The following is a 14,926-nucleotide window of genomic DNA, read 5'->3' as shown; positions in this document are numbered from 1 at the left end:
TCGTGGAAAGTGCTTTTGAAGCTATTTCCCTTTTTGGCAGATCAATATTCTTCTGGCGTAAAGTGGGTTAAAAAACAAAGAGCCATTTTCCATTTGGGACAGTCAAAGCTGCAGCAGCCTGGATGGGCAGGTCCACCCCTCAAACTTCTTACGCGAGACTACTGTGCAGCATAAGGTCTTCCTAAATAGATTCAGGTAAATCTTGTAGAGTTCTATAAGATCTATAGTTAAGATATTTTCTCAGTCAGGGCTATGAAAGCAGTTAATTTTATTTATGTGTTGGGTACATTTCTACATTACCTTTTCTCCAATGAGTTCAGTGATGTATTTATCGTCCTTGTCTTTTTTCCATTCTTGTCACCAGGACCCTGGGAAGAAAATCAATGAGGCAGATACTCTTAATTAGCCTGATTTTCTTCCCAGGGTCATGCTGCAACTAAGTGCATTGAACAACAGTGTGGTCCAAGGATTAGATCATTGGACTATAATTTAGGAGCACCCAGTCAACGTATTACTGTACATGGATCACTGTGGATTAGATGCTCCTAAACTTTAGTCCAACGATCTAATCCTTGGACAACACTGTTGTTCAATGCATTTAGATGCACCATACTTCATAAGGTCATACTGTTGGTCTCAGCTAAGTGCAGCATTAAAGAAGAAGCCAGAGGCTTTGTGCCTTGAACAGCTGCATAGCATGCAGGAATCATAACTGGTAAGGTTCTTGCTTTTAACTTAAGTGTCATGGTTTGATTACTGCCTGTTACTCAGTTGTTCAAGTCGCAGCAATTCTGTCCGTACAAAATAGTGGGACACTGCAGACTGTACTGCACATGTCATTAAGTGTCCCAAATACAGTGGGGTCTTGACTTGAGAACTTAATCCGTATTGGAAGGCGGTTCTCAAGTCAAAAAGTCTGTAGGTCAAGTCTCCATTGACCTACAGTGCATTGAAAACCGATTAATCCCGTAACAGGCCTTTTTTGTTCCATTTTGGTTTTTTTCTGGTCTGTAAGTCAATTCTCAGGCTGCAAGTCAAACCTAAATTTTGCGGCCAGAGAAGTCTGTACCTCAAAAAGTCTGTAAGTCAAGCCGTCTGTAAGTCAAGGGTCCACTGTATATCATTCGGGCAGAACTTCATGCCGAAGCAATCATACTTGCAAACGAAAGCTAATGACCAATTGCAAAACAAATGAACCTAATTTGCAGGTGTGTGTTATTGAATACTTCCCAGAGTGCTCCACACAATACCAGTGTAAATGAAGAGGGGGTTTGCTGGTAGTAATGTATTTACAGGTTATTTTATCTGCCATATTTTAGATTTATTTTTAATGCATTATCCCTCTTCATGCTGAAGACATTTCATTTCCCGAATCAGGTTTTCCGCCCTGTTTATGCTGAAGGTATAGTCCATATATCAGTACATTGTCCATATATCAGTACTAAATAAACGGTCAGGTTCTTATCTCAAGACAGGTTAATAATTAAGACAATAGCCTTCTTACATCAGTGACAACAGTAGCTTCCACCAAACACACACATGGGTTTTCAATCTGACCTATAGTTATATGATGCGGTGTGTGTGTGACTAGTAATCGGGCATCCGGGAACAGAAAGTAAAGAGCGAAATGCAGTGAAAATGGAAAAAACCAGGATGACCTGGGAGAAATTTTGGAAGTAGATCAAGGATGGGAACGTGTGGCTTTCCAGGTGATGCTGGAGTGCAATTTCCATCATACGGGGGCTATGCTGACCAGAACTGGTAGGGATTCTAAGCAACCACCTTGAGAGGGACATCCACAAAACTCCCCCTCTGCGTGGTACATAGAGGGGGCAAAACCGATAGTACAACTATTTTGGAAAAGGTAAACTGGTTGTTATTTCTTGTAATTTTCTAGGGAATTTCTTCCCTTCCCCAAGCTTAAATGTGTGGTCAGTGCGAGGCACCATCCTTGGAATACAGGAAGCATGAATAGAGAAAGAAGACAAATAGACTTAAGCAGGTACGGAGTGCCTTGTTCCAGGGATGTTGGCAGGTCTTTGGGTTTGAGTTGCAAGTCTGAGTCTTTGGTACCAAGTCCCGAGCCCCAAGCCCAAGTCCCTATTAAAAACAAGCTTTCTTCTCCAGAAAAGAAAAGGTGGAAGGATTCTGACCCACAAGTTGAGTCTGAGTCACTGACTACTCCCCCCCTCCCCCTGTCAAGTGAGTCCCACAACTGGAGTCCCCACCCCTGTCTTGTTCTCAACTATAAAGGCCCTCACACCATAAAACATTAAGGATCTATTAATGCATCTGGTTGCACAGAGGGAGTGGGGTGGGGTTAGCGCCATTAAACTCAGAACAGAAGCCATGTGGGCAACTTTTGGCCCCCAGATGCTGCTCCTTGCATCATTGCTAGCCTGCGAAACCAATGGCAAAGGATGATGGGAGTTGCAGTCTCATCTGGAAAGCAACAAGTTGCCTGCCCTGGTGTACAGAAGACAGAAGAAAGTCTTCTGGATCCAGAGGGCAGCATTGCCTGATTCTGGGCCCATGCCTCTCCATTTTCCTTTCCATCCCTGAATGAGAACATCGCTTCCCCCTTGGTGCTCAGTTTTCTTCCTGATGTGAAGGCACGTTTCCCTCAATAGTTGTAGTTCTGGAGGAGGTCAACGTGTTAATCTGCGCAAGCCAATCGGGCAGAATTCTGGAAAAAACAAAAGAAGATGAAAAGGTGTGGCACCTCGAAGACTTTTTAACCTTTTAATGTGAGCTTTTGTGGACATGTATGTCTGAAAAACATCTACTTCTGCTTCATTGACTATGCAAACACCTTTGATTGTGTGGACCACAGCAAACTATGGCAAGTCCTTAAAGAAATGGGAGTGCCTGACCACCTTATCTGTCTACTGAGAAACCTATACATGGGACAGGAAGCAACAGTTAGAACTGGATATGGAACAACTGATTGGTTCAAAACTGGGAAAGGACTACGACAAGGCTGTATATTGTACCCCGGCTTATTTAACTTATATGCAGAATACATCATGCGAAAGGCTGGACTGGAGGAATCCCTAGCCGGAATTAAGATTGCCGGAAGAAATATCAACAACCTCCGATATGCAGATGATACCACTCTGATGGCAGAAAGTGAGGAGGAATTAAAGAACCTTGTAATGAGGGTGAAAGGTAAAGGTAAAGGTTCCCCTTGACAATTTTTGTCCAGTCGTGTTCGACTCTAGGGGGCGGTGCTCATCCCCGTTTCCAAGCCATAGAGCCAGCGTTTGTCCGAAGACAATCTTCCGTGGTCACTTAGACTTAGACACGGAACGCTGTTACCTTCCCACCGAAGTGGTCCCTATTTATCTACTTGCATTTGCATGCTTTCGAACCGCTAGGTTGGCGGGAGCTGGGACAAGCAACGGGAGCTCACTCCATCGCGTGGATTCGATCTTACGACTGCTTGGTCTTCTGACCCTGCAGCACAGGCTTCTGCGGTTTAGCCCGCAGTGCCACCACGTCCCTGGCGAGGGTGAAAGAGGAGAGTGCAAAAAACGGTCTGAAACTCAACATCAAAAAAACTAAGATCATGACCACTGCTCCCATCACCTCCTGGGAAATAGAAGGGGAAGATATGGAGGCATTGACAGATTTTACTTTCTTGGGCTCCATGATCACTGCAGATGGAGACAGCAGCCACGAAATTAAAAGACGCCTGCTTCTTGGGAGGAAAGTGATGATAAACCTTGACAGCATCTTAAAAAGCCGAGACATCACCTTGCCAACAAAAGTCCGAATAGTCAAAGCTATGGCTTTTCCTGTTGTGATGTATGGAAGGGAGAGCTGAACCATAAAGAAAGCAGACCACCGAAGAACTGATGCCTTTGAATTGTGGTGCTGGAGGAGGCTCTTGAGAGTCCCCTGGACTGCAAGGAGAACAAACCTATCCATTTTGAGGCAAATCAACCCTGAGGGCTCAATGGAAGGACAGATCCTGAAGCTGAGGCTCCAGTACTTTGGCCATCTCATGAGAAGACTCCTTGGAAAATACCCTGATGTTGGGAAAGTGTGAGGGCAAGAGGAGAAGGGGACTACAGAGGACGAGATGGTTGGACAGTGTCTGCGAATCAGCCAACACGAATTTGACCCAACTCTGGGGGGCAGTGGAAGACAGGAGGGCCTGGCGTGCTCTGGTCCATGGGGTCACGAAGAGTCAGACACGACTAAACGATGACGATGTCTGATGAAGTGGACATGACCACGAAAGCTCACATTTAAAATATAAACATTAGTCTTTAAGGTGCCACATGGGACGTGTCCACGAAAGCTCACAATAAAATAGAACAGTTGGCCTTTTAAGGTGCCATATGTTTTTGTCTTGTTTCCTTTCTTTTAGAACAGGCTTGGAGGGGGTCGCCGTGTTAGTCCGTGCAAGCCTATCAGGCAAAACCCCAAGAAACAAAAGAAAACAAAGACGACAACGAGTGGCACCTTAAAGACTAACTACTGTATTCTATTTTAATACGAGCTTTCATGGACTATGGAGGTGTGACAAAGCGGCGGCCGCGTCCACTAAGGCTCGCCTTAAAACCTCTCAGTCTTTGAAGGGGCCACGAGGTGGTATTCGTCCCGCTTCGGTGTCGTTTCTTGAGATTTTACCTCAGGCTCTCCCGCCGCCGTGGCCTCCGAGCGTCGCTGGGGGGCGCTCGCTCCCATAAAGACGGCGCGGCTGCAGCAGTCGCGGCGGAGGTGTGCGGCGGGGAGAAAGCGGCGGCGGCCCCTCCCCGAGCCCGGCCGCCCGTGCCGGAGAGAGGGAGGGGAGAGGGGCGTGGCTGGGAGGGGCTGCCCTTTTGCAGTCGCCCGAGCGCAGCTCCCTTTGCCGGGTGAGGGCGCGGGAGGGGGGGCCCAAAAGAGCCTGAGCGCGCGCGCGGGGAAGGGGGCGCGGAGGTGGAGCGCGCGGGCGAGGGAGCGAGGCTGCTTGGAGTTTGGTTTGGGCGCCCGGCGCTGCGCTCCTCTTCGCCTGCTTCGGCGCCCGGAGGGATGGACGGAGGTAGGTCGACAGCAAGGTTGGAGGTCCGGCGGGCGGGCGGGCGGGAGCGCGCGCGGGGGACGCTTCAGTGCCCGGGGGGGTGTCTCGCGCTTTCCCCTCCGCTTCCCGCTGGCGGTCTCGGCGCGCGCCTTTTGGGGGTTCCGGCTGCGGCGGCTGTGGCGGCGAAGGGGGACCGTCGTGGGGTGTCCGGGCATTGGATGAGCGCGAAGGCGCGTGGGGGGGGGGGCGCCGGCCGGCCGGCCGCCGGAGGGCTGCGGGAGGCCAGGCGGAGCTTTGCGGGACGAGATGCTGCCCCGGGAGAGTGCCGGGTCGGGGTAGCCGCGAAGGGCGCCTGTTGGCTCTGCAGGAAGCCGTCGCCGGGGGGGGGGGCGACAAGAGGAGCCTCGCCGGTGAGGAGGGGGCTCCTGCGAATTGAGGGGGGAGAAGCGTCCGGGGACGCTCCCACGTCGGACTGGGGTCGCCAAATGGGCACATGATGTGGCAGGGAAGCAAGAGGGGCCCAAGGACGTCTTGAGGGGCGCTTGGCGGATGGGGAGCAGGAGGAATGTTGGGGGGGGTTTGGGGACATCGGTGCCTCTTTTGGGGGGGCCGCTGGTTTCGTTTCATTTCGTTTCAGACTCCAGTTCGGTGCCAAGGACTGGGGTTGCGAAGGAGGGGGTTGGGAAGAAGGGGTGAGAGTCTTGGGGTCTGGAAGAGCCAGGAGGTGGGTGAGGATGGGGCAGTGGGGTGGAGGCTGGCAGGATTTGGGGAGGAGCTAAGGGATGGAAAGGGGGGACCCCATCGCACGGGTCGGGTGTGCTTGTGGGGCAGGACAAGTCATCCGGATCGGTGCTTCTGCGGGACAGGCGGTGGGGAAGTAGGCACAAAGGGGAACGCTGGCGGGTAATTTAGACGCCCAACTTCTTTCCCCTTCCTCCTGCGTTTAATTTAAAAATTAACTTTTGGAAACATGTTGCCAGGACACCCCGCCCGGGATGTGGCCTGTTGTTTTTGATTTTCTCTCCCAATAAAGTTGGGGGGGGGGTTCTCCTTGGGAAATTGCTTCCCTGGTCTCCTCTCTCTCCCCTTTCAAGCGCGCCTGGTCTTTGTTTCGTCTCAAGGACTGTTGAGAGTGTGAGTTTCTGTCCTTTTTCTGCGGGTGGCGCCTGCGTAGGGATTGAAACCAGATTCTGGGACTATAGATTTCATCCTGCTGAGCCCTCAAGCCCCCGGAGGGGGGGGGAGAGGTTGTGTGGAACTCTTTGTCTTAAGGGGTTCTTTTGTCCCGGCTTTGGACATCTGTGCCTCATTGGGGTTTTCTTCCTTTTGTTTGAGAGTCCAGAGGTACCCATTCAGTTGCAACAAGTTCCCTGATGCACAAGAAGGAAGGGACTCAGGTTGCTGTTCCTACTGACTTGAAACAAACAAATAAATATTTTCTCTCTGCTTATGTATGCATGGAGACTCCACATCTTAAACAGCTGTATCAAAAGCACAAACCAAGGAGTGCAGCTTGTCCTGGCATAGAAACACAGGGGTGGCAAAAAGCTTCATTTGTTTTTTTTTAATGGGCATCTTTTGCAGCTGTTCAAGTCTTTGTTGTTAAAGAACCCAATTGAAAAATCACAACTTGGTATTTCCCCGCTGTCTCTCTCACTCATAATGACTCTATTGAAGAGTGAGATTGCCCTTGAGATGAAGCCCTTTTGCATTGTCTGTTGTCAGAGTTAGCTCTGAGCGGTACCTGAAGAGGCAGTGGATCATAGTTCAGTGGGAAAACCCTAGGGAGAGCATTGTGTGTCATTCATTGATTGCAGAATATGTAACATTTGTCATAAGATCATTACCCAAGCATTCTTTCTCCTGCTCATGTTAGCTAGAGTAGAGATTTAGAGAGGTTAGTAGTCAATCTGTCCAACGTGCAGCACACTTCCTAGTCTAGTTATTAAAAGACAATCTTTACTTGAGATCATACAAGTTTGTACAGTATGTACAAATGAAATCTATGCACAAATAACTGCACTCCCAGTTGGGTCCCACAAGCACTCCTTCCTTGGCACATCACGCTCCTGTTCTCATTATGACATCTCAGTTTGGCTCCATTTGGTCTCAGAAAATGTCATGGAATTTCATGGATTGGAGACCCTCACTTAGTATTACAGAGATAGGAATATGGTATATGAACTACTCTACATTTGTTCCTCTTTCGTAGACCTGTGTGGAAACATCTTGGCAATTGCTACAGCTTTTTGTGAGACCAATGATTACTTGTAGACGTGTAATAGTTCAAAAGTGCGGGGTGTGGTTTCTGCTACTATGCACTAAGGGAATATTTTTTTTAATGTGGAAAATTTTGAAGGAGGAAAAGACCAGACTGATAAGCTACTTATGAAATCATTCTCAGTTAAAAGTATATTTAATTATTAAAGTGCAAGTAGGGTGAGTAATTTTGTTGGAACATGCAAGCACTGTGTATGGGAATTGTCAGGATATTTAAACTATATGGAGAGTTCAGGTATCTAAATCATATGCAGAAAACTAATTAACTGTAATTGACATTCAAGAGAATAACAGTTATTAAAAGTGCTCCTTAGATTAAATCAAGAGTGTCATCGTTCATCTGTCATGCATCCCTATTTCCAAGCTCGTTCTGAAGCTTGACATCTGAGGATGTAATTATATCTTTCATTTAAAAAAGGAGGAAAGAAGCTTGGCTGATACTTAGAAAGAATGCTTATTTCTTTGTGGGGAAGTTCCTCCTCTCCGTGTTTTATGCTAATAATGTATATTAGCATTGCAAATAGCAAAGAATATAAACCAAGAAAGACCATGTTTCCTTAGTTTCCTCAAATATACATGGAAAGGTGACTTTATCAAAAAGTTTTGTTTTGTTCAAAATGTTACTGATGAGTTTTTTTGATGTGGATTCAGATTCCACTTTTTGCTCCATGGACAGTCCATGCCCCTTAAGGTTATAGAATGCCCACAAAGTAGAGGAGATCATATCTAAAGGGCCTCAGAACTAGACTGTGGATTAATGGATCAATCTTTGAAATCATTTTGAAAAAAAATCAGTGGAACATAACATGGGCAATATTTTATCATTATATTTTGTTACATTTTTTTGCCTTTAGTTTCAAACATGTTAGGGAATCATAAGCTGCTTGTCAAAGGTGTGAGAGATATGAGTTTGCCTATATCATCTTCTAAAGTTGCACAGATTTGCATCTCCTTTGCTTCTGTAATTAATACCCATAATGATTCTGCATTTGTATATCTCTAGTCTTTGTCGTGTAAGAAATATCAGTTGTGTTTTATTCATTTATTTCTACATTGTGATAAAGTGAGCCATTTGGGCATGCACCATAAAACATGGATTCTTCATTCTGCAAGTGACACTGTTACAGAACACCCTGATTCTCCTCCTTTCTGTTTGTTTCAACACAATTCAAGTGAAGTAGTTAATGTTCCAAGAATGCTAGGATCTTGAGAACCAGAATTTTGACTATATGGTAAATATTCACAGGCAATAAGCCACACTGCCATATTTCCTCCCTCACTAGCTTTACAGTGCTAGAATCACAGAAAATACGTGAAATTATTTCAATGCAGTAAAAAATTGCCAAGGCAAACATTTTAACTGTTGAGTTATGATTTTTCCCCCTCCACCTAGCAGTCTGTCATAGCTCATTATGGGAATAGTTGACTTACTACCTCTGTGCATATTATTGCTTTTATGAAATCTTTTATCAAAAAAGCTGATGGGAAGAGGCTTTTGGCAAATCATCGAACCATGTAGTTGGAAGGGGCCTCTAAGGCAATCGAATCCAACCCTTACTCAATGCAGGAATACAAATACGTACTGTAAAAGGATATCTGCCAGGGCGTTGTCTAAATTTCTCTTGAATGCCTCCAGTGTTGGAGCACTCAACACATCTCGAGGTAATTGGTTCCACTGTCATACTGCTCTAACGGTTAGGAATTTTTTTCTGATATTCAACGGAAATCTGGCTTCCTGTAACTTGAGCCCATTGTTGTGTGTCCTGCACTCTGGGATGATTGAGAACAGATCCAGCCCCTCCTCTAAATGATGGCCTTTCCAGTATTTGAAAAGTGCTATCCTGTCTCCCCTCAGTCATCTTTTCTCAAGGCTAAACATACCCAGTTCTTCAGTCTTTCCTCATAGAGTTTGGTTTCCAGCCTGCTGAGTTCGTGGAGGACTAGTATCTGTGAAGTAAACACAGCCTTACAATATTTTTTCTAGGGGGAGGTTGCTTTCATTCCCAGCTATAATTCTCTTTATTTTAATTGTCCCTGATTGTAATGCCATAGTTGAGGCCTTGTCTTCAAGGTGAGTTGGATTAATGGTATCCTGGAACAGTAATTTCTGAGGCAGAGGTGGAGAATGTGTGACTGTCCAGCCATTGAGATCCTGTATCTCCTGGTGATTCCTCCCCACTGTTCATGTTGGTCAGGGTTTATGGAATTGCAAGGGAAGAGCTATACATTGCTTTCCTTTGTTCTCTGGTTTATACTCTGGGAACAGCTGAAAAGGTTGATCTAAAACTTAGTGGCGTAAGAGAGTTTGGTTTGAAGATGGTCTTTACCAATTTTGAACTAGAAAGGATAAGAAATGGTTTATTTCAGGGGAGGAAAGTAGGATGAAATTCAGTAAATAGTTTATGGAAGCTTAATGTTAGAAATATTTTGTCTCTGGATTTTCATTTATTTTTTTGTCCCTTACAGATCTGCTGGTGTTTAATTTACGAGTTTAATCAATTTTCTTCATTTGTATTGTGGCTTGAGAAGCATGTTTTGTCTTATATCAGGGACAAATATATAGTATGTACTTCGCCCTATTAAGTAGTGCGCCTTGTTTTTTATTTTTAAAATTAAAAATGCAGAATTTCATCTCATTTTACCTTGTGAAGCTCGTAAGGTGTGCTGATGCGTGTGCTTGCCAGAACTTGCATGACCTGTTTGATGAATCTTATGAAGAAAGGGCCATAAAGGGGAGAATGGGAATGAGGACACCCCAGAGGGACAGACAAGACTTCAGAGGCTGAGAAAGTTGTGTGTCAACAGCTGGGAGAGAGGAAGGAAAGGAAGAAGGTTATGGAGTGGGGAGGGCATGAGAGAGATATAAATAATGCTTCTGGTAATTCATGCTGCTGTTTTATTGGGCTGGCTGCTTATTTCTTGCTCATTTAAAAATGTCTTGGCAATATTATTCTGGGGAGCAAAAGGAAGGAGTTGGCTGAACTTGTTGTGAGAGATAGAGGGCCCAGAATTTTACTGAGAGCACAACTGGAGGAAATTAAATAGGCACCATACAGTTTTACATAGCATGTAAGGATGGAAGGGACACCTGTGTGTACTCTGTTTGTACTTCAGTTGCAGGGACTCTGGGAGGGAGGCGACAGGCCTCCTTTTATTTTCTAGTGCTTCTGGTTGATGCTAGTATTCCTCAAACCATGGGCTGAGGAGCAGTCTGTGGGTCTGAGGCTGTCACACACATCCAGTTCCCCTGTTTGTTCTTCCACACAATCCAGGTTCACTTTCGGGTATGACATTTATTTCTCAACCCTTTTCCGCTGCCACCAGAGGATGTATTCTTCACTCTATTATATATGACTCTTAAATCACAGTTCATCAATATAATAATGTTTAAGTGTTTATCAGTAAATCATGTGAAATAAATCATGGATGGTCTTATTCATTCAATCTGTTGTGCTGTGCTAACATTTATATTTGTTTATGTATAATCGTGTTAATCAAGGTATTTATTCATTTCATATCTTGTTCTCTATCTCTCTGTTCTTCTCTAACACAATACAGTGGTGCCTCGCTTAACGAGTGCACAGTTTAACAACGAATCCGCATAGTGATGTTGTTTTTGCGATCGCTAATGTGATCGCATTGCGATGTTTTTAATGGTAAAACATTGCATTGCGATGATTGGTAAGAGACTTGCTTACCGATTTTCGCATTGCTATGTTTTTTTTAACAGCTGATCGACAGTTCCAAAATGGCCGCCGGGTAAAGAAAATGGCCGCCCGCTGTGTTTCTGCCCGGATTCCTCGCTTACCGGGCAGCGAAAATGGCAGCCGCATGGAGGATTTCCGCATAGCGGTGAGTTTTGTGCCCATAAGAATGCATTAAACGTGTTTTAATGCGTTATTATGGGCTTTTCCCCCCCGCATAGCGACGAATCCACATAGCGACGATTTTTTGGAACGGATTATCGTCGCTATGCGGGGCACCACTGTACTGGTCCTAACTGCCTAAACTGCTTCTCTCTGACTGATGTCCCTAACTCATCCCTAACTGAAACTCTAACTCATATCCCTAACACATCCTTAACTCAAACTCTAGCTGAAATCCTCTCTAACTCCTCTTTGTCATCCATTCTTCTTATATATCCTTAGTTCCGTCTTTTCTGTACAACCATTGGCTCCTGAATCAGGGTTCCATTGTGATGGACAGGAGTGGTTACTGACCTGTCTGTCACAGAGGCCATGCTCAGGTGAGAATCAGTACACCATGCTTAGTAGTTCTTGAAACAGGAAAAAGGGAAGAAAAAAAAGAGGTGTTGTGTGACAAGGGGATAGGTTATATGCGTAAAGTGAGGAAGAAGAAATGATAGATTAATAAGATTACTTTCTGAGGCATAAGGTGTGGTTGGGAAGGAAATAATTTGAATGTATTTTTAAAAGTTGTCAACCTAGGTCAGCAAATTCTGCCTGACAATTGGGTCTGGGCTGGGATATTTCGAGACAGTATCAATAACTTCCTGAGTTCCCAGTAGATCCTTAGAAGGAAGCTCAGTTGTGAATCTCTGTGGTACAAGGAAATCATTGTGGTAAAGAATTTTGCAATGTCTCACTCGCCTTCTTTCCCCCCTCATTCTTCTCTATGAGGAAATACTAACCTATTGTAGAGGACTTTTCTTTCAGGATTGCAAAATTGATTAAACCCCGTATGACAGATGGACGGGAGAAGGAAAGAGGAATGCTTTGCTTGTCGCTGTATAGCAGTAGGCAGGTGCTGGGTCAGTTGATCTTTTAAGTTCATCCCCATCCATATTATTCTGTGTGGATGCTGTGATTTGCCACTTGGCTCCTTGAAATGTGGAATGATAGCTTCAGCTGCATAGATTTATATAGATACATCTGCTGCACTGAACAGACAAATCTGGCCACTAACGGACTTGCAGCTCTAAGGTAATAAGGAAGCTGGAATCAACCCCGGCATAGGATCTGATGTCATAGCCATATTGCATAAAGAACATGGCTTTTAATACATGCAGTTTCCTGGCATTTTGAAGCTTGAGTGAACATGGAAGGTCTTTAACAACACATATTAAACTGAAACTTCAAAAAAAAAGATTAATAGATTTTTTATACAAGGTAAATTCATTCTTTGGCTAAAAAGACAAACGTAGTTGTGGTGGTGGTGATTGAGAATATATGTGTGTGTGTGTCACTCTGGCGTTTTGTTGTTGGTATTTGTCAGCCTGTCTGTCTTAAACCTAGCACTGCATCATTTCTTAATTGCAACTGATACGATTTTTATGGTTGAAAGGGACATCCTTGACATTCATGCTTAATGCTTTTGTTCTGCACAAGTGTGCGAAGGGGACTCTTGAAACAATTTAGTGGAACGTGTGTGGAGCTTTGTTTCATGCATTTCTTTAATACAGAGTTTCCCAACCTTGGGTCCCCACATGTTCTTGGATTACAACTCCCAGAAATCCAGGCCAGTACAGCTAATGGTGAAAGTTTCGGGGGGGGGGTTGTCCAAGAACCTCTGGTGACCAAAGGTTGAGACTGCTGCTTTAATAGGGCACAAGCAGGTGATTTTTTCGGAAGGCAACTCTCAGTGGCCGTATTGGCTTCAGTGTTCTGGAAGTTACGGTCAGAAAAATTACTTTTCTACACTATGTGTTTTGGCTAGAAACACGTCACTTTAGTTTCCCTTAGGAACACTTCTGCTCCTATTCTTCCTGAAACTAAGTGCCAAAAGATGCAGTTATCCACATGGGAGGCCGGGAGGCCAGTTACGAGCGGCTTTCATATTAGGGCCATGATGGCAGGTGGGGAAGGAACCACTGCAGGGTGGAAAGCTTTGGAGTGAAATTTGTTCTAGATGTGGTCCTTTCCCACCCTGCTTGCTAACATCAGAAGTCCAAGAGCATGTGGTAGAACTGGGGCCAATCTGTAGATCCTTTCCATATTAGCATCATTCTTTCCTGCCAGCCTAGCATTCCTGCCAACGTAGCAGTTCGAAAGCATGTAAAAATGTGAGTAGATAAATAGGTACCATCTCGGTGGGAAGGTAGCGGCATTCTGTGTCTAGTCGCGCTGGCTACGTGACCACGAAAACTGCTTTCGGACAAACGCTGGCTCTATGGCTTGGAAACGGGGATGAGCACAGTGCGCTAGAGTTGAACATGACTGGACTAAATGTCAAGGGGAACCTTTACCTTTCTGGAAAGTGGGATAGATCTGACATGGAGTCCCCTCACCTTGGATGTCCAGTGTAACAAAGCAGTGTAAAAGAAGTTGTAACAGAACAGTTCCAACTTTGCTAAAGACAATAATTGTAAAGGACCTGTAAAACACATCAGTCTACCGAGTCTTCCGCTATATGGGCATGCTGTTCAATTAGAGTATGCAGTACTGACCAGTGCATGATGTGATACCTGGTAAAGAACCATGTTTTTCCTTGTGGTTTCTGTGAATGCACACTAATGGTTAATCTGCACCTGTGCAGAGGTTTCCAGAATCCTTTAGAGCTTAACACTCGTTTGCCAGGACCGCCCCCTAGTACACGTGGTCTGCCTGTCCTGGCTAGTGCCTCAGTTCCTTTTTGCCGCCGCTGAGGTTCCTTCTCTTAGACTAGCTGCATTCGCCTCCTACGAACACAGGAATTTTTCTTGTTAGAGATCTTCGGATAGTGAGATTCTTTGTTTTTTCCCTTCTTTCTGACTCCACCTTCAGGCCAACCACCTTCGCCTCTCTTGGCTCAATCCCCCTCGTGGGCTAATACCTTGGCTGAGGTTACGGTACTGCCTCGTTATGACCACTCAAGCCCGTCGGGTTGCTCTGTCTCTGAGTGTCAGTCGGATTCAGCTTCCATCGCTGATCCGCAGCCTCCGTGCAAGTGGACCCGAAAGGAACATCATACACCAGAGACTGGTCCTACTGATGTCCACGCTCCACTTCCACAGATGTTGACAGGATTACTTGCATCCCATGGTGCACTTTCACGGCACCATCCTGCCGAGAGGGTTACCCTCTATGAGCCACCAACGTATCGATACTGGTACTGGCGCCCTGATATGGAGGTCTATATGGAGCCTAAGCGCCCTCGATACTCCTACTACTATTCCGATTCTGGTTCTGAATCTCCTCTTCCATACCAACTATGGTACGATGACCAGTCCTCCTTGGCAGATGACTCCTCAATACCGGTACCAATACCAAGAGCTCAGAAGTCCTCCAGAAAGAGGGAACATACCTCTCCCCTTTCTTCTCCTACACCGGTACCGAAACGTGTTAAGTCATCCTCCAAGCACTTGGTACCACACTCCAAACCCGTTGCTCATCCGCAGGTTAAAGTTAAAGTCACTGCCACCTATACTGATCCTTCACCAGTATCTCATGAGATCACTCAAGCTCATCGATCGAATCAAACTAAGCCACATAAATTACCATTTGGAATCAAGCTCTTAAACAGGCACCAACCAAACAAACTACCCCATCAGTCGATACAGTTGACCCATCTTCTCCAGGTCATTCCGCGTCCTCACCATCAATGGATTTGAACACCTCTGACTCCATGGTACTCCCAGAGTTTCCTCCTAATCTGCCTACCCCTGACTCTGATGTTGCCGATGTCAACCCTCCCTCTCCA

At 45.5% G+C, this 14,926-nt stretch overlaps 1 protein-coding gene across 4 annotated transcripts in view; it reads left to right on the top strand.

Annotated features, from left to right (window-relative positions):
* The first annotated feature begins 4,866 nt into the window (after positions 1-4,866).
* MYO1B (myosin IB) overlaps positions 4,867-14,926 on the top strand; it is a 158,155-nt gene continuing 148,095 nt past the window's right edge. For 3 of the 4 annotated variants that reach the window (XR_013545163.1, XM_072979668.2, XM_072979660.2), the window contains exon 1: positions 4,897-5,029. Coding sequence is in view for 3 of the 4 variants with exons in the window: in XM_072979668.2 (XP_072835769.2) it covers positions 5,020-5,029 (10 nt within the window). In the remaining variant the exon portion in view is untranslated. Of the gene's footprint in view, positions 5,030-14,926 lie in introns of all 4 variants that reach the window. The other variant, XM_072979647.2, reaches the window with a different exon arrangement.

This window comes from Pogona vitticeps, chromosome 1 (assembly GCF_051106095.1).
Source record: "Pogona vitticeps strain Pit_001003342236 chromosome 1, PviZW2.1, whole genome shotgun sequence".
Classification (NCBI taxonomy): Eukaryota; Metazoa; Chordata; class Lepidosauria; order Squamata; family Agamidae; genus Pogona; species Pogona vitticeps.
Note: the sequence above shows the minus strand (reverse complement) of the source record. Positions and strands in the feature narration are given on the sequence as shown.